The following is a 24,943-nucleotide window of genomic DNA, read 5'->3' on the forward strand; positions in this document are numbered from 1 at the left end:
AATACCCATTCTAATGCTGTACAGTGTTATTAAATAAAAACACAATTGAAAATACATTTATGATATTTGTATATTGATTGTTTTTATTGATTTATTCAATATTATAATTAATTAAATAGCGAGAGCGAATTGAAAAGATTAACTTACTTATTGCTATTACAAACGAAATGGATAGCGGTTTGAAGGCGAGAGAGAGCGCGTTTAGCAAAATATTACAGACGTACATATACTTAGGTCTTTTTTGTATCTTATGCTTATAAACACTAAATTAAATTAAATTAAACTAAAATAATTAAAAATTTTAATTAATTTCATTAAACAAATTAGCTAATTTAAAATGAATTTTCACATGAAGGGCAAATGACTATAATGCATGAAACAGAAAATAATTAAATGAAAATTTTTTAAATAAATTCTCATTGGAAATAAACTCACATGCGAGCGTTGAAAATAAAAGTTTTATAAAATAATATTTTGTTAAAAAAAATATTTTTTTGTATGTAGTGATAATAGTGACAAAAGGCAAAAAATGTGTGTAATGTTAATAAATTACATATGTACTTTCATAAATATTTATATTTTATGTATATATATACTTTAACATAATAATATGTTGCATTCATTTTTAAATTCTTTTGCTTGTTTTTTTTTTGTTTTTGATTTTTTGAGAGTTTCATAAATGTGTAAAATATAGATTCTTGCTAATATTTGAGTCATGATTTAACGTTTTTCAACATTATTATACATATATGCATTTGTTTTGATTTTTTTTAATATTTTATGCTCCGTTATTTGTATTTGCTGTGCGACAATTAACTAACTGAACAATAAATTCATTACATTTAAATATTTACAGGTATAATTTTGTTCGAAAGAAAATTGAATTTCAATAAACTCGATAAATATTTTATTTTCTTTTTTTTTTTAATTCGAACGACACAATAACTTTTGATTTGTTTTTCATGTTTTTATATTAACGCTTATAGTTTTATATGATTTTTTATTAAAAATATGTTTATTTGTTTTGTGTATACATTGGATGTAAAGTCAGCGAGAAGATATGTGAATTTTTTGATTTTATAAAAAAATAATAATAATAAATAAAATAAAATAAATAAAAAACTTTGGGTTTTATAAAAAAAATAAAAAAGAAAAAAAATTAAAAAAAAAAAAAAAATAAATAAATAATAAAATTATTAAATAAAAAAAATAAAAAAGATATAAAAATTATATAGGGGATTGTCTAAAAAAAATCTATACAAAAATCATGAACACTAATATTTCTTCTGATTTTTTAATTATAATATTTTTCAATATTCTGAATGTTTTTGAAAACAAGAATTACTTAAATTTCATACATACATATTTATATATATTTTCGCGATCAACTATAATCAGCTTTATCACGTTTATTTTATTCAATTGTTTTTGTTGTTGAAATAACGTTGTCGATTAAAGAGGATTTAAACGTTTTGTAAAAAAAATTTTATCTTTTTTTTAATTTTTCATATCGTAAATAATGGTTGTCTTCGATTCGCCACTTTTCTGCTCTCTAAACCAAATATTTAATTGAATTTAAAACAAAAATATTTAGATGGATGCTTCACTGCCTCTTTCTATTATAAATGCATGAAGTTGGTTTGTTCCACTTATTTCGTTCTCTCTCTTTCTTCTAACTTATTTTTTTTATTATTTGTTAGAAAGTTAGAAAATACATCTAGACATTTTAATTGAATTTAGCTTCGCTTTATAAATATTGATATTTATTTATTTTTAATTTAAACATGAAAATAAAATTTAGACAGATTTATGAAGAATTAAATTTTAGTATATTTGAGGTCATGAGAAAAAATATTTTTTTTAAAACTCATTATAAATAAAAAAAGGTATTCATTAAAATTTAATGGAACAAAAAGACGAATGGAAACCAAATTCATTACGATTATTAAATACCAGTTAGGTTTATGGTAGAAGTCTACAGAATGCAGAAATAATTTCAGATAGCTCCTTAATTGAGTCAATTAGCGATTTGATTTTCATTTAGTATTTTATTGGTAATTTACCAAATTAATGAGTAATAATTTATAATCCTTAATTGAGTCAATTAGCTATTTGGTTTTCAATTAGTACAGTTTAGAAATTTATTAAATTAAGGGACTTTGAAAAACGCGTATAACACTATATTAAATCGAAAAAAAATATATATTTTTTTGTTAATCATAATTGAATTCGTTTTACAAAAAATATGAATAAATGTATGTATGAAAGTTTAAGATTTCGAAAATAGTTATAAATAATAATAAACATATTAATAATATTCAACTTTATTTTTGATTAGATTTTTTTAGTACCTTTTATTACATACTTTTAGGTGCTTTAAAAAAAAAAAACAAATGTTTTGTTCACACTAAACATATTTTTTAGTTATAAATGAAATAAATATTATAAAACTTTATTGGAAAAAAAATAATTTGAATATTTTTCTCGAAAACGGTTTTGAAATTATTGAAATTTAAATTAACTATATTTAAAAAATATTGCGTGCCAAAAAAAAAATAAATTGAACAATAAAATAATAAGAAACAGAAACCACATAAATATACTGCACACAATAATGAAAAAAAAAAATTCAAAAAGTTTTTGAAGGCTAAAATTATATCAATAAATATTAAGGAAAAAATATGTAAACGAAAAAATAATGAGTAATATAAAACTCAATGAAAAAATAATAATTTTTCTTCCGAATTTTTTTTTAAGTTTGAGATTATTTCAAAAAAATATTAAAATTCATAAACTCATTTCATGCTTTTCCTGCTGGCTTTACACCCAACTATACTAACTTGTAAAATGTATGTATGTATTATTGAGAGCTTCTTCTTTGCTTGCTTGATATGCGACAGCGCTACTGGCGCTACAGTTACATTACGAAAAATCATCATCAGCGCACATGCTGCTGGCGATGCGCACAACTACTGGCCTGGCCCACACAAACAAATAAACACGCTTGATTGACTTCACATAAATATTAAGCTATACACTTGTACTTTATAGCCCATATGTAGGCAAATTTCTTCTTTTTTTCTTTTGCGCAACCATAAACACACACATAAATATTAAAATATGTTATTTTTAAATATTTATTTTTTGTTTTTATAAATATTTAATGTTTGAAAAAAAAATGAATATATTTTTTGTTCTTGTAATAAAATTATTTATGAAACGTTGTAAATGCTATGAAGATTTTGTAGTTGTTTTTGTTTTCGGTTTTCGACATGAAAATGTGCGCGTCAGAGCTTACTTATTTGCTTTTGGGATTATAAATAGTTATAAATTGTCAGTCAGCTTAGTTGTAAAATTATAGTTTTGTGTATTTTGAGTAAAAAAAAAAAAAAAAATAATGCATGAGTTACCAGAGCGTTAAACAACATTTAGGCATTAGGTGAGTTTATTTAATGCCGTTGAGCGAAAACCGCTTACTTACACATACAAGTGTAAGGGACGCTTTATTTTGGTTTGAAACTTGCATACATTGTATTTATATATTATTTAAATAATTTAATATTTGCACAATATGCACTTTTTTCTGTTAGCAACTATAAATATTTTTTGTTTTTCATTTGTATTTTATTTTTGTTGTTTTTGTCTTATATACCTAAAATACAATGCGACAAAAAGACAATTAATTAGTTTAATTATATTAAAAGTAGCGCAATATTTCATTTGTATTATAAGCCAAAACTAGTACGTAAATCAAGAATTAAAATCACTTTTATTTATTTGCTTAACTTACAACTAACTTGTTTTTATTATTAATAAAATAGTTTTGGAATTTTTTTTCTCAAATTAAATATTTTTTTTTTGTTTTTTTAGGGGTTTACTTTCAAAAAGGTAAAAAGTTATAGTAGAAAGTATAAAAATATTACTTTTCATAGTAATAAAACTTAAAAATCAAAAATAGTTTTTTTTTGTAAATATAAATATATTATATAATATATTTTATAAAAAAATCGCAAAAATTGCCATTGATTATGTGGGTGTGTCTATAAAGGTAAGTGTGTGCATGTGTGTAAATTTTGTAGTTTTTCCTTTCATTTCACTTTTTTACTTTAGCTATATACTCCTCTTATATACTTTAACAAGCAATGTTTTTTTTATTAATTTTGAAACATTATTTTTTTTTTAATTTGCTGTCAGCATATACATACATATATGTATATATATTTCTATATATATTACTTACTCTCATTTGGCTACTTTGCTTTAGTCTCAGTTAAATATGTACGAAAATAAATATTTGTGTATATTACGTTCAAAAACGGTGGTGGCATCTTGCGGAGTAGGCTTTTTTTCTTGTTGTTTGCATTTCACTTTCAATGGACGACAAAGTTTCATATTTAGCATCTCATTACCGAATAGGAAGAACAGTTTGGTTTATATTTGTGGGTATAAATAATTTGCAGTCAATTTGGTTTTTAGTGTGTTCCTTTTTTTGTTTTTGTTTTTGTTGTTCTAAAATAGTTTGGTTGTCACTTATTTGCTTTATTAAACACAACCAAAAAAAAAGTAGTTTTGGCATTTTTGGTTTTTTACTCTTAAGCTGAAAAGAGAAAGTAGAGGAAAGTGAGTAAAAAAAAAATGATGAAAAGAAAATTTTAATAAATGAATATCACAACATATATATTATTTAATAAATAACGTTCATATTTTTTTAAAAACTTTTTAACAAAATATTATTTACTTAGAATTTTATAAAAAAATAATCTTTATTAGTATACTTCATAAATACACTTCTTGTCAATAGGTTAGACGCAATTCATGTGATAGATCTGCAGACAACTTTTAATAATAGAAAAACTGACTCCAATGTAGTTTTGAAGTACTCACCGTTCATTTTCTAATCAATAATAATAAAATCAAGTGTTCTATAAAACGCCCCGTACCATTACCCACATATAATGGCAGCTTAAACATACTTCTTCTTTGCGTAAATCATGAAAATAGCATTGAGAGCCATCGGGTACTTCTAAATTATAAAAACAACTGAACGCCAATCATTCAGTCGAGTGTCAAGGCAAAATTGAAGGCGTTTTTCTTTATGCATTTTCCGAATGGCATTCAGAAGTGAATTTTTCAATTTTTTTTTTTTTTTTAAATCAGATATTTTGTATTTTTAATTGTACGCGGAACGGTTGAAAAATTGGCGTTTACTCTGGCTAATTCTCGGATGCTAAATACTGACTTAGTAGAATTGTAATCAATTCTAACAATTTTATGATCCGATCGTGCTGTTTTTCGCCGTATAAAGTTTTTTCATATTCCTTTGGATCTTTTAAATATCTATCAACAGTTCAGGAGAAGCACTTTATTTGTTAGGCAATATTTCGATTCAATAGTCCTTGTGAGTGAAAGAAGTGTTCAATATGCTTTAAATATTAGCTTTTCTTATTTTTTTATATAAAATATTGCTAAAAAACAATTGATTCCGTTTTTTATTAATGAAAATAATTGATCTTTCTTAGACAAAAAAAAGGTTAAGTACGACTAAAATATGTTTTAAACATACCTGATAGTAAATATAACACATTCTTTAAGGGAAAAAATTGGTGTGTCTAACCTATGACTAGCAGTATATGTTATGTTGGCTATATTCGAACTGTGAAACAGTGTTCTGGTGGAAGTTAAACTGAATAATTCATTTTTATATAAAGGATTTTTCGAAAAGGACGCTACAAAAGTTAACGAATAGGGACAGCAAACACCGACATATTTTTTCCCGCTCTTTTGACATTTCTCTTCAGTAAGGTTTGGCATTTCATCATGGAAAGATATGCAATCCAAAAATAAGTCGACATTTTTTAAATTCGGAATCAGTGACCACAACTTTAAGACCGGCACGTTACTGTGAAAGGAAATCGGATGATATGGACATGCAATATGTAGTTCCAACCGGACGCCGCCACAAGCCACACAGCGAATGTCACAATCGATTTATTGAAAACCAAGTTTGGTGAACGTGTTATCTCACACAATGGCCCAGTCAATAGACCGCATCGGTCTTGCGTTTTGACGCCGTAAGGCTATTTCCTGTGGAGCTACGTCAAGTCTATGGTGTATGCCAAGCACCGTGCCCGTGGTGGCCATGCAAAAGAAATTGAGTTCCAATGGCATCGAATGTACTTTCACAGGAATAAAGAGTTTCATTGATATTCTTTTGTAGCGTTCTTATTGAAAAATCCTTTACAATTACTTATGGCGATATCTAGATAACTTAGCAACGGTCGCTCTACCCCAGATTATCAGTTACATTTCAAATTTAATAAATATTAGTTAACGATTGCATACTCACTCTAAAAATTACACATAATCTCAAACATGTTTTTCAAACATTTTACTGATTCAGATTTGATGGTGGCGACATTGTCGGGCACATTGGGCATTTATTGTTGCCATCAACGAAATTCGGAGTGCCACCTATAAAATGAAATGAGCATTAAAAACAATTCATAACAGTATATATAAAAATTAATTAGAGAGATATGAAGTAAAATGAAATTAAATTGAAATAGTAGTTACTAAGTTGCCAAAAAACAAAACAAAAAATATTAAATTTTTTCACTTTAATTGACTTGACTTTCTCACTTGCTTACTAACTGTTAATGACTTGTTGTTTTAAAAACAAATTTCTTTGTCCTTTCACTTCGTCACCCACTCTACCCCTGCCACAACTGGCCACTTACCATGCATATTGGAATGTCGTGTGTGCGCTGGATGCATCAGCGGCGCAACCATGGTCTCACCGCAATGCAAACGCGGGTACGGCGGTGGCGGCAATGGCGTTGCACTTGTCGCGTTCGCGTGATACATGCTATTGGCGGCGTTGTGAGCGGCACTGCGCAACATATGATACGGTGGCGGTGGTGGTATCGGTGTAGTTGTAGGTGTACTATTGTTGCTGCATTGGCTAATAATGCCACTACTGCCGCTACTACTATTGCTGCTAGCGCTGCCGCTTCCGCTCAAATTGCGTGCAGCCGTATTGGAGATTTGTTGTAGCAGTCGACAATCGGCGGCGGTGTAAACCGAGCTACTGGTGTCATGTTGTTGCGCATATGAGCCGTGTCCGCTGTCGCTGGATGACACCGAGCCTATGATGGATGGTTGATGTTGTGATAATATGTGCAAGTGCAGTGTATGTGTTGTGTTGTTGTCGTTGTTTTTGGCACGTTAGCGGCATTGTGTTTGATTGTGGCGTGTTATTTTGTCCATTGCATTTGTTTTTGTTTTGAATTTTTTGGCGTTTTTTCGTTGGTTTGTTTTTGTTTGGTGGTTGGTTGGTTGGTTTTTTTTGGTGAACGGTGTGAAATAATGATGAGACAACAGAAAATTATGTATTGTAAACTAAAAAAAGTTAAAAATTGTTCAAATACCCAACTACAGTTGCGTCTCAATTTTTGCAAAACTACTGTGTGTATGAATGTATTTATGTAAACGAGTTTACGAGTATACGTAGTGGTTGTGTGTAAGCCGACACGCTGTTATACATATTAAATTAGGTGATCAGCTTCTACATACGTTTCGGGAATGGGAGGGAAAAAGCCAAAATAAACAAAAGAATAGTAAATAATAAAAAATACGAGCAAATAATAATAATCACACACCTACAATACGAGTTTATTATACTATGTGGTTATTTATGGGCGGCAATGTAGCGTAGTTAGTAATGCAAAACTTCGATAGTAGCATAGCAATTTTGGATGGAATTTTAATAATTTCAATGAGGGCACTTCTTAAATAAAATGTTTACTAATAACTGCATTTTGAAAAAAAACAGAAAATTTGGAGAAATCGTCGAAAGATGGTAATATATTATTCTAAAAAAATTTGAGAGACATCGAAAGGTGGTAACCCTATTTATTATAACCCTTACATTTTTCTAAATCGAAAATCGAAGCTGATAACTCTATTTATTATATTCCTCTAAAAATTTCTGGAGATATCAAAAGGTGGTAACCCTATTTAATATAACCCTCATATTCTTTTAAATTATTTTTTGGAGAAATAAAATCTTGGTTACCCTGTATCCCTCAGAAAAAGTAAATTATTAATTATTTTAAATTTTTGGAACAGCGTTAGGGACACATTTAAAATTGTCAAATTATCAATGTAGCAGTTTCTTTAGGCGGTTAAGGTATTTATTGTTTTAACTGTAATAATTTTTAAGATTTTGACCATTTTAACATGGCTTTTTTGATTACTAATATCTGAAATATTTTTAAGCAGTTCCTATTATATTTCATTTTTTTTTTATTACTTAAGCTTTTCCACAGACTTTTATATACGAGTTTATCTATACGAGTGTTGCGATTTTAGTACTTTTGGCGCTAGATGTAATTATGAGTGTCCCCTGCTGAACTAAATTTTTGTTAAGATTGGTTTCCGTTCCATCTAAGGATTGATCAAATATTTATTTTTTGACTCTACAAACTTCTAGAACAATTACACTGTACCGCAAAATCTACTTTTTTCTGGGTATTACATTATTAATTAAACAAAATTTCAAAAGTAAAATTTTCAAAAATTGGACCAGTATTTTCGAAATATTGAGCTTTTATTTTTTCGAACATACAACTTTAACCCCTCATAACATCTGTACACCATTGAATTAAGAAGAAAGCTCGGATTATATCCATATTTTGAATTATTTTGTAACTACAGTTGAACTTCACTAACTCGAATCACCATGATCTACAAAAAAAAACCTTCGAGTTAGAGAGACTTCCGAGTTATGGAAGTTCAACAGTATATCCTGTAATTAATATTTTGTAGTCTTTTTTCGAACATCGAAGGAAAATATATCGTTTTTAGAGGCTAACTTCGAAAATCGAGGAACACAGGTTTTTTACTTCAGACTCAAACTCTCGGTAAAAATTAGTTAACAAAACAAGTTGGTATTAAGGCAGTAGTCTGCTTTACAGGCTTCAGAAAATCGATTTTTTTTTTTAATCTCTTCCAAGAATATGTCTTTAAAATTCCAGAGGCCAATTCAACATATTATCGAAGCTAAAGCAGTTTTAGTGGCCGAGCGTTGAGCAGGTGCGCGTTTTCTCGAGTTTTCATTTTTACAAGTGTTAGAAAACGGTGCCGGTCCGATCGAAAAAACCAAAGGGATCTAGCTTCAGTCTTAAATTATCTTCTATTTGAACTAAAAAAGTTGGACAAAAGTATTATTTAAACTACTTGTTTTGCAACTTAAAGTAATTTTTTTTTTCTTAAAAAAGTGATTTTTTTTTTCAAACTTCGAAAAAATTTGGAATTTTATAACTTCTTCGGTATTTTTTTTAGTTCATAAAGAAGAGAAACTTATAAGAATTAAAAAAAAAATTTGGTTCAACTGTTTCAAATGCATCGCACGATTTACATCACCGGCATCGATTTACAAGTGCAGACTCCAGGCGCTCCAGAAAAATACTTACAACTTTGAAAAAATTTCAATATTTTTTAATAATAAAAATTGTTGTTTAAGCCTTAAATATAGTACACGTCTTAAAATTCCGTTTACCGTAATCATTTCCTTCCCTTTCAAAAAAAAAAAATTGCTAAAAAAACGTTTTTTTCGGATTCTAAAGCAGACTACTGCCTTTAGATACTTATTGTTTGAAAATCTGATTTTCTTTAAAAAAATTGGGATTTGACTTCCTTTCCAACTATACATGGATCTGACATATATTTGTAAAGCAGGAGAGACTAAAACCAAATATTTTGATGAGGGCCAATAGTTTTCATTTGTTATAATATAATTATAATTATAACATTTAGAGGTTTTCGTTAGACGGATGAAGTTTCCTATCTCAAGGCCTTTGTATTTAAAGAATTATCTTTTTTATTGCGAATTTAGTTTTAAATAATCTCGCAACTGTACTGATTACTTTATAAAGGGGGCGACCAACACCAGAACATGCAAAACGATCGATTAGTTCATTAATTCTATAGACTTCACTTCAAGAATAATTATAATAATATATACTAGTTCTAAAATTATTTTATATTTTATTATTGTAAAAAAATATGTTTAATTATGTACGCAGTTCAAAAACATACAAATATTGTAATACACCTTATTCAAAATTATACACAAATCAATTATCACTTTATTCCATTTTCACTGCAAACAATCTTAACAGATGCTACCTCAACCCAAACCTCAACCGTCAAAAATGCCAACTACTTTCGATTACTTAAATCTCAAGCCACTAATGCCTTTCTATACTATGTTGTTGTTAGTAAGCAAGAAAGTAAGTTAAGCAATACGAGTTGTAATAATAAAATTCCACTCAACCAAAAAATATACAAAACGCAAAAGAACTTTTGCTTACCAGAAGTCACCGATTTGCGCAAAGGCAAGTCTCGAAATGTTGTAACGCTGCTGCTTTCGACTGAGAGATCGACCGAGGGTAGTGGTGGCGTTGGCGTATCCGAATTTGAACGTTCATGTATGGCCCGAACGGGTACCATATTGCCTGTGTGTGAATTGCAAATTTGTTAGCATAAAAAGTAAAAGGAGAAAAAAGATCCCAGCTTTCACACTCACCTGCTGGCATTGAATTGCTGCCCGAGGCCAGACGTCTATGCGAACACGGACTTGGCGTGGTGGAAGTGGCCGTAGCGGCAGTTAAAGGCATACCCGCCGGTGTGGTGCTGTACGCATGCGCAAGTATATGATGCGGTGTATTAACCAGTAGCGGTGGTGGTGGTGGTGGCATGCCCGAATGACGCGCTGTAAACGGTTGATGTGGACGCACTTTCGTCGGATCAGATAGCGCTAGTATTTTTTTGACGGCTTGAGGTGAGGCGATGCCAAATTTTGAGTTGTTATTGTGCGCCAAATTGCGGCGATTATGATGATCACTGGTTGACGATGTTGAGCTGGTAGTGGAGAGTGTTGGCGATGAAGGATGACGTTTGCGCAGGGACAATGATGAGTTTGGCGCCGATGAGGATGACGTGTGCGAATAGATGCTCAACTGATCACCGCTGCGTATCGATGAGTTGCCAGTGCCATCTCGACCCAAACCGCTTTCACCGCGTGTACTGCTATTGCTACCACCATGCGTCTGTGAGTTGGATGCCGGTTCGCATTCGAGCGAAAATTTGTGCAGTGCATCTTCGTCACTGATGATCTTCAAATTATTCAGGTATGCCTTGACGCGACGCACCATTTGTGCCTCTTCGAACATTTTCTTTGGATTTGGTGCCGCTGTGGATTTTTTGCGACGCTTTATAGTCGACTGGCCAGCATTTGCGGCGATAACGGTACTGTGGGTGCCACCAGCATTTTGCGAAGTGGACAGCTGATTGAGCGAGAAGAGCGCATTCGAGGGCGATTGACCTTTAAGTTCCAGTATGGCGAGCAGATCGTACGGTGATGAGCACATATGCGTCAGCAGACGCACCTCTTTGGCGAGCATACGCAGCTTTTCAAAGTTGATTAGACCTTCTATGCGCGTGTCATTGCCAAGATGTATGAAGGTGAGATCCTTCTTCACAATCGGATAGAACGGTATGATGGGATGTTGGTTGAACAGTTCTAAAGAGACCAATTGACGATATTTCGACATATTGCGTGAGGGGTCCATGAGATCCTGCAAGTCGGAGAAGACCCGTTGATATTTAGAAGGCAGTTTTTCCCAGGTAAGACGCAGTCGCGACACAGCCGCATGTCCGAGACCAGATATAATGGCGAACATAGAATTAAAATTGCGGCACTCTTTGCAGTGGCGGGCGATTTTTATGAATTGTTTCACAATCTTCATGCGTCGCACAATATTATGTTCACTGCAGATCTCTGTGACAACCCAAAACATTTCACGATTGACGAGTTCGGCGAATTTTGTTAACATTGGCACGCCATATTTCGTCTTCAGATTGAACAGATCATCGATATACTCAGTCGACTCGATTTGCCGGAAGATGGCGAAGTCTTGCAGTGTCAATTGTATGGCCAATTCATAGGCGTTCAATTGCAGAAAATGTACACTCGACTCACGCACCAACTCGAGTGCCAATTCGTCGGGCACCAGTGTCTCGGTACTGCCATTTGTTTTCAAATAGTAACGCGCGGCAAAACCTATACGCTCGGCTAGGTTCTGCAGTTGATCGGGCAAGCGACGTTGTTTCACCATGCCACCTTCACCGACGCTCACCTCACACAACGAATAATTCGAGCTGGGATCGTGTATGCCAAACTCTTGCAGCGCCAACATAACAACTTCGTGCGCCGTCGTCTCCTTATTGATGAGCAAATACTTGCATGACTGATCGGCCTTGAAGACTTTCAACACATGCTCGGGGTAATCAGGCAGCATAGCGGAGCTGGTGGTCGAAACGGCTGAGGGACGATGCATAGAGGCAGTCAGATAGTTGGGTGTTGGCGCAGGCGCCGTAGCAGTGCTAGTTGTTAAAGAAGTAGAGTCTTCATAGAGCAATGATGAACTCAAATCCGGATTGGATTGCGATTGGTAGAGACGATTACCGCCGCCAACACCACCGCATGTAGATGAGGAACTGGATGAGGAAGTTGTCAATTTGCCGGCTTTTTGTGACATCGTTTCCGTGGGTGTAGCTATATCGACAGAATCATTCAAACCTGCGCCACCGATACTCTTGTGCTGCAACAAATTCATTTTAGCCAACGCTTTTTGTATGCGTCGCCTCGGTGCCAACGTCATAAAACCGCCACCTTTGGAACCACCCTCATTGCAATTGCCCTGCGTGTCCTTGCGCGCGGATGCATTGCTGACGCTCTGCAGGAGATTCGACATAAAATTACTGGCCATATTGCCACCGCCGCTGCTCGGTTGTTGCGGCATTATTGGTGGTGGCGTCGCTGGCGGACAACAGTCCGTTTGGTCTGTGGGCAATAGCATATCAACTGAGCTGAGTCGCAACATATGCGAACGATTTGTGGTGGTCATATCATCCAACATGCAACGTCCATGTAACTTGGCAATGTCGTTGGCGCATATACGACGTGGACTACGCAGTGATTTGCTGCCTAACGAGCCGCCGCTGCTACCGCTACCACTTCCGATGGGTGTGCCAGCGCCATTGCTGCCACCGCTGCTACCATTGCCACCTTGTTCAATGGCCAACATCATTTCTTTGAAGCCCAGCAGATTGCTTTTCACCGTTATGCTCAGATGTGTGCTACCCATTAGTATTTCCATTGCACGTTTACTCGTCACATGTTCGAACGACTGACCGTTTACCTCGTGTATTTGATCGCCACGTTTTAGTCCGACATCTTGTGACTTCGAACCGGGCACTACATGCGCTATGTATATGCCACAACCGCCACCGCCTGTGGCCGCCGTAATGCCGCGCATCTCATAACCGCCGATTATATTGAAATTTAACGGTTCATCACGTGACGAACGCGTCAGTGTACAACTACGCATGCGCGCTTTGGCCGCACACGCTATGTGCAGCAAACGCAATTGACTCAACAGTCGCGTATGCTCCAAACCAGCCTCGAATACCTCCAGGAACTCCATCATTTCATGATCAGCCTCAAAATCGGTAAAATGATTGTTCACCCACAGCAGCACAACGCGTGTCACACGATCGCGTATCTCTTGCGGCGACGCGCTGCTACCTTTGGGCGGTTCGGCATCACACTCGAACCAGGCAAGCAACTTTTGCGTTACCTCTTGTGGATTTTTGATGAAAATGCGTTGTGTGAGCAGAAAATCCTCCACATATGTGGGATCAGTCATCGAATTCTCCTCCACCAACTGTTGCAGCAAACGTTCGGGTGAGCCACGTATCACTACATGGCCACGCTTCATGCCCGCCGCACTTGCGGCGCTCGCATTACTACTAGCCGTACCGTTTTCATTGCTGCCGATTTGACGCAACTCGGTGACCATCACAATGCGTCCATCCTCATCTTCATGCCGACGCGTATTCTCCTCACCCTGATGCTGTATGCGATAGTAATCGGTTTGTGTGATGCAAACAAACTGACAATCGTCACATTTGGTGCGCATTACGCCACGATGATACAATTTATCCATAGTTGGTAGTATGCCAAAGGAATCACCCATTTGCAGCTCTTCACGCGTGCCATTCGCATGCTCAATCTCCACGGCGCCATTAATAAGCACCGACCATGAATCGAGCTCTTCGCCATCTGACATCACCACTGTGCCGGCTTTGTCTACCACAGCAAACACCATGACAGCGCAGAGCGCGCGGCGCACCGCCAATGTAATATTGGTGAAGGCCTTCAAGCCTTGTGTGAATTCGAGCAGTATTTCGACATCTTCCTCTGTGCGTTCGGAGGGATCTTTCTCCAGGCAATCACGCACTGCATCGCGCACATTTAAACTCTGTACATGAAATTGAAAATATTAGCTTATACAGTTATTTGATGGGAACACATGCAACTTACATCCATGCTCTCCGCCAAATCCTCCTCATCGGAATCCACCACCGACTCCACCAAACCGGACAGATCAATTTCCTCCGCGTCCATTGAGGAGCCGTACACGGACGCCATTGTATCGCTGCCACTGTACGCTGAGCTTGTGTCACTCGAATGTGAACCGCGATTGCATTTTTGTTGCAACTCTGGTCGCGTGGGTGGATACTGTGACACATATAATAAAATATAGTTTAATGATTTTAGATTTTTTTTATTCACAATAAAACTACTTACATGTTGTCTAATATGATGATGATATGGCTCCATTAGTTGCCAACAACAATATTACGCTAGCTGTTTAATATTGTCGCAAACTTGGCACACTTGCGGTGCCAACAATGTAAATATTTACTGTTTTTGGTTTTTCTTTCTAAAATTTATGCGTTTTCTAATGCAGTTAAATTAAGGTGATTATGTTGCTGTTGTTGTTCTTGGCCACGTTGATAACGCGTATACATTAAAATTGTGTCTGATATGTATTTCACTTAAACACACCTACGGTGGCTTGAAAAAATAGCTACACAGCGCTTTTGTCGCACTTTTTTTACGCTTGATTATTTGTATATTTGTACATATGTTTCAATGTATGTTGCAGTTAGTATGCAGTTGACTACGACTGCTGTTGAGACTCGCGACTTTCTTCAGCAGTTCTTGCACTTCACATATGTATGATGTATGTATTTCTTATTAAGCTGCCGCCTCAGCTGCTGCTGCTGCTGTTACGGCCATCATTGTCAGTTTTAATTTCCACTTATAGTCGTAATTTTTGTTGTTATTGTTGTTAGTTTATATTGTTTACTTTCTAGGGCGGCATTCAGCAGTCAGTCAGCAATGCATCTGACCGTCGACTGTTTATTTGAAGCACTGCGAAAAATACGAATTAAATTGCTTTCAATTAATAAACACACATACAAATTAACAAATAATACAGATATTCAACACATTAATTTGGTAAATAGCTAGATATAATATGATTATTGTATAATACACTTATTTAGGCGCATGATACAGACAGCGCCGACAAATTGCAATGCATAATTTACAATACCACCGATTGAGGAAGAGTGCGTTAGTGATGAGCAATATCATAATAGCGCTTAAATAAAGCAATATTGTGTGTGCCCACTTGTGGCTGTGCAGCCGTAACAGTACCACCCACACTGGAGCTTACGGTACATACGTACATACTTTACTTGCGTGCCAAAGTGAGTATGTCTAGCTACTGCTGCGGTATCCAATGTGCATCACTCGCTTAACATATCCCTCTACACCCAAACACACACACACATACAGCTACAGATTTGTCAGACCCTATATTGCTTTTTTGTCTGGTGCCACTTGACTGCCTGCAGAGTGATGCTATGCAGTGTACACGTTTACCACCTCCTCTCGCCTATATCGGGAGCGTCAACATTGATTTGCATTTTCCCCGTTTTATCACAAAAGCAACATTCTTGTAATACCAAATAGCAAAAATATACATACATACATATAGGTACTTATATTTATATAGCGCGCCATATATGTATGTAAAGTACAATATATACTATATTACATAGTGTATGTACTTCGCTTGTCGCGCAGTTGACTGGAGCATAAGATCACAGGAAGCACAGCGCGCCAAGTGTGTATTGTTGTCGGTCAGTGACAATTAGGGCATAGCAAAATACCGGACAATAACAACAACTTTGCGAATTGTGAAGTTTTAAAAATGCTTCTCAGAGACATTTAGATTGAATATTAAATCAAAGACACTACGGTGCTGTTGTTGTAATGTCATTCGGTACTTTGTCTCATCATCAAAGTTATCTACGAAACAGGTTGTTAGATCCAAAGAAGCGACAAGAACAAGAAGAAATCTAGTTTAATACAAAATACAGAATACAATTCTGATAGGATTTTGCGAGTTATTCGAATATTTAATCTGTTATTGAAGTTGTCGATGGACCCTATGTCAATTATATTAACTGCCTTTCAGTCGTTGTCATAAATTTATCTTGTTTTGTGGTTGTTGTTGTAGTTGCATATATCATTACCGGTATTATTTTGAGGAATGACGTTGTACATAGGGTGGAAAATCTTCAGTAAACTTTAAAAAGTCCCTTTTGAATATCAAAGGAGGCAGTTCTGCTTCAGAGGATCAAAAAAATGTATACTATTATATTTTTTAATATGTTAAGGGTTTTTCAATGAGAGCACTTCAATGAAATTTTTTATTTCTGTGGAAGTACATTTGACACCATTGTGTATGGAACTCGATTTCTTTTGCATGGCCACCATGGGCACGCTGGCAGAAGACCAGACGTTGAACCCAATTTTCGACGGTTTTCAAGCATAAATCGACAGATACTGCTGGAATTTCACGTTCGTTATTCGTACCAAATTCAAAAATCGTCGCTGACTTGTTGGCATAGATCATAGACTTGACGTAGTCCCACGGGAAATAGTCTAACGGCGTCAAATTGCACACCCCTGGCGGCCAATTGACTGGGCCATTTCGTGCGATAACACGTTCACCAAACTTGGTTTTCAATAAATCGATTGTGATAATCGCTGTGTGACTTGTGGCACCGTCCTGTTGGAACCACATATTCTCCAAGTCTATATCATCTAATTTGGGCCAAAAATATTCGGTTATCATTGAGCGGTAGCGATTCCCATTCACAGTAACGTGCCACACTTGATCATCACGGCAGAATTACGGCGCAATGACGTTGAGCCCAATTCATGAACATACGAACTGGATGGTCAAGCGACTTCAGTTCTTGTGTCAATTTGATCTTTTAAGGTTGAAGGCCAAGATTTTTTCGCAAAATTCGCCACAACGACGTCACAGAGATGCTCAACGCTTGAGAACGACGTGTGAGAGACTGATCTTTGCATTCAAATTTTTCCACTAAACGCCTAATTGCTGGTCTGACAGAACGATTATGACAACAATAAATTGGACGTAGCGCCCTTAAAGTTGAGGCCACTGACTCCGAATTTCGGTAGTAAATTTTAATGTATTCAACTCGTTATAAGATCGTATCGTCATCGTAGAAAGATGAAATGGCAAACCTTATTGAAGAGAAATGTCAAAATAGTGGGAAAAATATGGCGTCGTTTGCAGACCCTATCGGTCTACTTTTCTAGCGTCCCTTTTGAAAAACCCTTTATAATAAACAATAACAAAATATATTCTAACGAAAAATCGTAATTAGGACGAAACCGTTGTTACATTGTATAGAACAATTTTCCTAAATATGAGACATGCTGCTGAGTTGGCAGTTCTGCCGGTCAGACTGTTCCAGTACCTTTAAGTGTGTTGCTGGATGAAGGACCGACAATTCAGCCGCATTTTCAAATCACGGTGACAATATTCAGAGTATATTAAATATTAAAAATATTATATTTTTATTAATTTTTAATGCTTCAAATTTATAGGGACAAAAGTAAAAATCTCTGCCTCAATTTTGTTGTATATTTTGCAATACATATTTGTAATTTATAATATTTAAAACTTGATATTAATGATATTGTACATTTTGTTAATTATAATTTAATTTTTTTACTTAATAAATTTGAAAAAAAAAATAAAAATAAATACTTTAAATGTGTCATTAACTTGTCCACACATTCAAAATAATAACAGTCAACAGCACGTGATTTATTTAACTGCAATTTACGTAACAGGTTTGCGTGATTCGCCTCGAATGAGAATACATAAGATATTGTGTAAAGTAGTAATTATTGCCTATTAATTACCTATAATTGTTGTTATGTATTTGTATTGATAATTATAATAATAATAATATGTGGGAAATTCAATTTAGCAATAATTCATAAGAAATGCAAACTTTGATAAGGCAAATATGCATATGTGCAAATAAAATATTTTAAAAAGGAGTGACAAACCATTGGAGAAATATTCAAATGATTATAAAATATATAATACTATTTTTATACTACATTGTTGCGGTTTTGCGGTTTCAGTAACTGTTCTAATGATTTAGGTGAAATTCTTTGCAAGCTGATATTTCACTGAGCTAAATTTGAATAATAGTACGCAAGAAGCGTGCTTCATATATGTAGATGATGACAAGTGAAAAATAGAAAAATTATAAATAGATATATAAATATTTTGCAGTAATGCGTTAAGGAGTGAAGTTTAAATAAAACTCTGATATACAAAGGTTGATTGATTTAAAAAAAAAAAAATAAAATGTTTTGCTTCTTATAGAATTGTGAAAAATTGTACCTCTGAGCGATGTATTTATTATATTATAATATTTAATTATGAATAAAGTTACTAAGCGAAATTATGATTTAATGCTTTAATAAATAAAGATTCTGCAATAGACTTGTTGAAAATGTTCCGAGTTAGAGGGACTTCCGAGTTCCGGAAGGTAATTTATATGAAATTTGACTTCTATTGTCAATTCAAGAGCTCGAGTTGTGGAAGTTCAACTGTAATTAAATATCTTTTCTTTCTCTCTTCGCTGAAACTAAGATATTGACGTCAGAGAAAGAGTCAGGAATCTATACGAATGTGGAAAATTGAATTTACCTTAATTTGAAAACAATAAAGATTTTTTTTGTAACATTTCCGGCTAAATTTAAGTGGACGCTAAATATGGCGCAATATACAAGCTTCAATAATAAAATGGGTTACACAATTTATATAATAATTTGGTATAATCTGTACTTTGTTAAACAGTAAATGGATGTCTTAAAATCACTATTTAACCTTCATTGTCACAACGAAAACGAAACGCCCATTCAGACATTTATCATAGAGTATATAATATATACATTACGTATATACCTAAATAGCAACAAAACTTTTGAAATTTTAAGCATATCACATGAAAAAATATGTAATAAGACCATACAACAGCGCAACTCTTCGTTGTTTATTTATTATGACATACGAGTGGGCGCTAATAAGCTCGACTTTGTGTATTTGGGCAGGCAGTGCCAAATAAAAATTGCGAACAACAGACATTTAGACAGCTTTCTTTCTTTCCTTTTGAATTTTTTAAGCACAACGACTAAATTGCGATACACAAATTATATGATACACATACATATGTATGTCTACGAGTATATATATATAAGTATAACTTATAGATGTTAAAAACGGTCATTGTACATTGACTGACACCAGCTTCAACTTTGAGCACTTTATAGCTTATTAGATAGCTTGTGCAATACTATTTTATACACACACATATACATATACTCGATTGTACACTTGTAAGCACATACTTCGGTTATCTACATGTGCATGTTGTACTTAAAGTAATCACTTTATATTACGCTAGTACTAACTAGTACAATATTATATCGGATCACATGTATCAGCACGCGAAAATTAACCGCTCGCGCTTGTATTCAATCGGATTCTTTGTACAACTGAGTTTTATACAACATTGACAGACTGACAAGCAAGGCTCTTTAGTCAGACATGTATGGAAAATATAGGGGGAGATAAAATATGAAATTGAAAAAAAAAAAAAAAATTACAAATACAAATACAAATAAAAAAATCTGTTTAGAAATATTCATATACTCATAAAAAATGTATGTATATGTAGGTAATATATGTATAAAATGTGTGACATTTGTAAATATATAGTTCAACATGCCAGCAATATGCAAACAATTTAAATATTCAGTTTCCTTGTTTTTCTCCACTGATAACGCACAATCACTGATTGGGTGTCGCAGTAAAACATGACTTGTTTTTTTAGCGTGATGAGCTTAAATATTCTGCATAACACATTGTCGTATATTTACTTTTTAAATATGTATGTATAAGTATTCATGTTTGTAGGGACCCTCTTTAATTAAGGTAATTCATTATACAACATATTACACATTTTTATTTCCGAGAATATGTGGATTTATAATGGAAATATTGCAGTTAAAATTATGTAGGGCGTAATGACGACATTTCGCAAAACAAAATCAACATTACTCAAGTATGAGAAATTAATTTTTCAAATATTTTAAAAGCAAACTCAGAATATCGGTCGCTGTTGTTGTTTTTAAACCCCTAAACTGAGTCACCATAATCCATAAAAAAACTTCGAGTTAGAGAATAAATTTTTCAAAATTGTGTAAAATATAGATTTTTTTTACACAGTTTTCATTATTTACTTTGCATAACGTTTTATTTAAATACGTTAAAACATGTCTTCTTTAATTTTATTTGTGGCAGTTTCCTATTGTTTGGCACTTGACTTCTGGATCTGATTTATGCAATCTATAAGTATTATATCATATTTGTTCTTCACTTTCATAAGGTATGGAAACCCCTTTTAAAATTCTGCATCTGATAGTACAATTTTAAATCTTGTTTTATGTCCCTTTTCGAAAAGTTCGATTTATGGAACGAATTTGTATGAAATTTGACTTCTATTGCCAATTCAAGAGTTCGAGTTATGGAGAAATTCGAGTTATGGAAGGAAATTTGTATGAAATTTTATTTCTAAACGCTTTTGCCAATTCAAAAGTTCGTGTTATGGAAGTTCCACTGTATATAATATACCAATTGAAATGATATGTACTATGAGCGAAATGTATTCAAGTAGTTTCAAGAAATATAAAAAATATAATGTAATTTGGAATCAAAATTGAAAGCTAGAACTTTATATTATTCAATTGATACATTTATCACATATACATCTTTTATATTTTCATAAGACTTTTATTAATGCCCGTCAAAGCATTAACAAGAATTTGTTACTCCAAGTGCAGTTATTGAAAACTAATTTCAAAGCACACATACATATGTATGTACACACATACTTAATTGTTAAAAAAAAAATCTTTCTCTCCGCTTTTGCTTATACACATTGTGCATTATTATCAACATATTCCAAGGCATTCCACTTGACTTGCCGCCCAAATAGGCAAATAGCTTACCAAACTCACAACTACTGCATATAGACAAGTGTAAAGCAGCGGAGAAAATTACAAATAAAATCACTATATTTTTTCAAGTTTAGCCTGTTCGTTTGATGTGGTACCCTCCACTAAGTTGTACCAGTTGAACGCTCTCTGCGCGCAGTGTGACTGACTGCATGCAGCACCATATAAGCAATATGAACAAGTGGTACCAGCGTGGTGGCAATGACAACAGTAGGACGTCCAGTGTGCACCTGATGTGTATAGGCAACATGAAAGGGGTGGTGGTAGTGTTAATTATAGTCAGATTATCTATACATATGCGAGGCGGCTATGGTACGAGTAACAACCAGCTACGTCATAAGCTGACAATCACTAATGTACTTTCCATTTTTTTGCATTGTTAGTTATATTAAGTGGTTCGTTTTATTTCTTATTTATCAAAAAAATGTTGACAATTTCTTGCTGGTTTAATTGTATTTTGCCATACGGGGTTTTTCTTATTGGTCATTGATTGCATACTTTGCTTGAATTTGCTATGGTTTGTTTTTAATATAAAATTTAAATGTCCTGTGTGAGTTTATTTAGTTTTTGCGTTATTATTTATATACAAGTCTTTGATCAACAAACTCACTGTCACTTTCATTTTCTCAAAGCAAATCAAGCTTCATAACATTACGCGTTTGCCTATTTTCTATTATGAGAAATATACAGTTTATAAAATGTAGTTTTAATTTTATATTAATCACAAAAATTAATAATATCAGCATTAAACTTGAATTTTTATTATGATTTTATAAAAAAAATCTAATGCACTCTAATTCAGAGTTGTCATTTATTTATTTTTTTTAAAGCAAAGAAAAAATTAATTTTACATTTCCACATCTTATTTAAAAACATACTAACATTTAACCAAATTGTATTATTTGTATTATCATGTATATCATTTAATAGCATAATAACATTAATCACCAGTAAAATGAAACGAAAAAAAGACATTTGACCTTTGTCATTACACCCACTTTCAAATTGGCAACTCTAATAAATTTAATTTTTTTTTCACACAACTACAACTTACTGACGTCACATTGTGCGCTCAATAAAATATTTCTTTTGGTGCAATTAATTTTTGGTTTCCATTTTAATGCAATTGAAGTTTGTTTTTTTTTTGTGCCACTATTTCGTCGTTAAAGCTAGCAGAGAACAATATAAGTGTAAAGAAAAAAATGTTATTTCAACAGGCAATTCGTTACAGCTGCCGCTCGGCAGCAGAAACAACTTGTAGCATGTGAGATGAAGTGGGAGTTAAATTGTACAGCAGCAACACTGGCGTTGGTGCTGCGCTACCGAATGTATGAATGAATGGAATGAGGCGATGGATTGGTTGGTAGTTTGGCTGACTGGCTTGCGCACTGCGCAACATGTGAACAGTATGTGGTGCGGTACGGGCGGAACCAAACACTACAGCTATAAAAATCTTGTCCAAAGGGGAACAGAACGAGGGCGTTGTTTGTATGCTTTTGTAAGTATTTATGTATGTATGTATATCGTTGTTTGATGGGAAAACAAGTGGGCGAACTGACATTTACTTTAAACTATATTCCATAACAATTTGTTTATACATATAACTTTATTATATTATATGTATTGGTTAAATGTCATAAGCCATTCTTAGAATAAAGGTACATAATATATGTTAAATAACCTTTTTGGTAATATTTAATATAAAATGTCTTTGTAATGATACTTAAAATGGAAGTATTCAATTCATTGACTCGTACAGGGTATATATTTTAAGTAGATCACGATAAATTTTTTTATACACCTTTGCCATTTTCACAACATTTTGCACTTTTTTGCAATTGACCGTGTTTAGTTGGAGAACTGATTTTACAACCATAGCGTCACTGCATCCGCTTTATTTGAATTGGTTAAAATGCAATTTTTTCTTTAGCAACATAGGCATTAAATTTCAAAAACATTCAAACACAAAACATAAACTCAATAAAGGAAATTACTTTATTCGTACAAAATTTACGATTGGTGAATAGGCACCTCTTTTTTTTAAGAGAAAACGGAAGTAATTAAGTTTCTCTGTGCATAAATTAATTACTATTCAAATGTAAATTTCAACAACACACATGTTTGTTTTCAAAGTCTTTTTGTTAATTGTACACAAAAGATAAGGCAGCTAAGTCGTCAGTAACAAATAGTTGATGAACTTTGTGCGAATAATAAAAACCAAAAGCACAAAACAATTATTCAAACATTTTGAGTTTTCTCTATTTGTGTGCAATGCAATGTGTTTGTGACAATTTGTTTCACGCACAATGGGTTAATAATGACGAAGGCATGCAACGAATAAAATCGGAAAACTTCACCGTACGCAGGTAGATGTATTCCATGTTGTTGTTGTTGTTGTTCGTACCCACTCCAATAAGCAATGAAAACTCTGCCAACACACTATACCAAGTGTAAATTTAACACAAGTTTTTAAACGAACTAAACATTTTCTTTTTAACTATTTACGATTATTTATTCAATATTACACGTACCGTTGCTCAATTGCATATTTTATTTGATATCTTTGCGGAGTTTGGATTAAAATAATTTTCGGAGCACAATTTGTCGCTATCTCTGCTGCGCTTCTGCTTCGCTGCCACTGCAATCAACCGAACGAGACGGACTATGCGACGAGACAATGGGCAAGGAAACGCAAGTAAAAATTCACTTGAAAATAGCTACACACAATTTTGCACAATTTCACTTCAATTGATTGTATTGCATTATGCGAAAACGCAACGATTCTCATCCAATTTGTTTATTTTAAAATGCATTTAAAGCAAATAAATAAATAAAAAACGAAAAGAGCAGCTAAATTCTTTCCGTACGCGTTGACGTTTTCGTTTTCGTTTTCTTTCACTGCTGCTGTCTGCACTGGTGGTGTTGCCAAAAAGCTGCTATTAGTGCGGAACGCATGGAAAATGCGAAACAATCTGATTGTGCCTATTCTAGAAACGCAAAGTTATAAGCATAAAATCATTGAATATTTTAATTCTTTAAATGAAATAATATCTGACTTCTTAATTTTACCATCGAAATGTGTTGAAATGTAGGCAACACATGTTGAATTTACTAATATTGTAGTTTTGTTAAGAGGGTGGCAGCTTTATTTCTTGTTTAAAGATAAACTGCGAGTGGCGCCCTCTTTTCAATTGGAAAGTGGAACAGCATACAGCATTGCCAGTATTAAATGAGAACAAGGCTTGAATTGCATTAAATATAGATATTTGAGTTTAGAGAAGTTATAATTTGACATAAAATTATAACACTAAAGTAAATATGAGATTAATACTTATTTCATTTTTTCGTTTTTTACAAAAAATTTCTAATTCGCACAGATTTGGACCATGAATCATGTGTAAATTTTGAGTTCAAACATTTAAACAAAGAAGAATCCAACAAGAGGTGCCACAGGGTGGTGTCCTCTCCCCTTTATTATTTAACTTCTATATCTTCCTCTACCACCAAAGTAATCCTCAATAAACCTCTTACGCCGATGATTGT

General features: G+C 33.5%; 1 protein-coding gene across 11 annotated transcripts; it reads right to left on the bottom strand.

The window, feature by feature from the left end:
* Positions 1-1,703: 1,703 nt before the first annotated feature.
* LOC105208473 (rap guanine nucleotide exchange factor 2) lies at positions 1,704-24,319 on the bottom strand. Of its 11 annotated transcripts, XM_029037921.2 has the most exons (9): positions 23,932-24,318; positions 23,763-23,839; positions 14,717-15,346; positions 14,450-14,647; positions 10,589-14,387; positions 10,374-10,517; positions 6,738-7,145; positions 6,347-6,471; positions 1,704-4,597 (listed from the first exon to the last, which is right to left on the bottom strand). In XM_029037921.2, exons 3-8 carry the CDS (start codon positions 14,747-14,749, stop codon positions 6,389-6,391), a joined length of 4,665 nt encoding a protein of 1,554 aa, XP_028893754.1. In that variant the 5' UTR covers positions 14,750-15,346; positions 23,763-23,839; positions 23,932-24,318; the 3' UTR covers positions 1,704-4,597; positions 6,347-6,388. The 11 variants fall into 11 exon arrangements, 9 of the variants coding, with proteins under 9 accessions (XP_028893754.1, XP_011176635.1, XP_011176633.1 ...); XM_011178333.3 differs by lacking the exon at positions 23,763-23,839 and having other exon boundaries at positions 10,374-10,433; positions 23,932-24,319; XM_011178331.3 differs by lacking the exon at positions 23,763-23,839.
* Positions 24,320-24,943: the final 624 nt, after the last annotated feature.

Source organism: Zeugodacus cucurbitae, chromosome 3 (assembly GCF_028554725.1).
Source record: "Zeugodacus cucurbitae isolate PBARC_wt_2022May chromosome 3, idZeuCucr1.2, whole genome shotgun sequence".
Taxonomy (NCBI): domain Eukaryota; kingdom Metazoa; phylum Arthropoda; class Insecta; order Diptera; family Tephritidae; genus Zeugodacus; species Zeugodacus cucurbitae.

Coding starts and splice junctions, on each gene's coding strand:
- LOC105208473 (XM_011178331.3), bottom strand. CDS start 14,749: ATGGAGCCATATCATCATCATATTAGACAACAT. Junction 14,648..14,716: donor ATCATCATATTAGACAACAT/GTAAGTAGTTTT, acceptor TATGTGTCACAG/TATCCACCCACGCGACCAGA. Junction 7,146..10,373: donor GCGCAAATCGGTGACTTCTG/GTAAGCAAAAGT, acceptor CATCCATCATAG/GCTCGGTGTCATCCAGCGAC.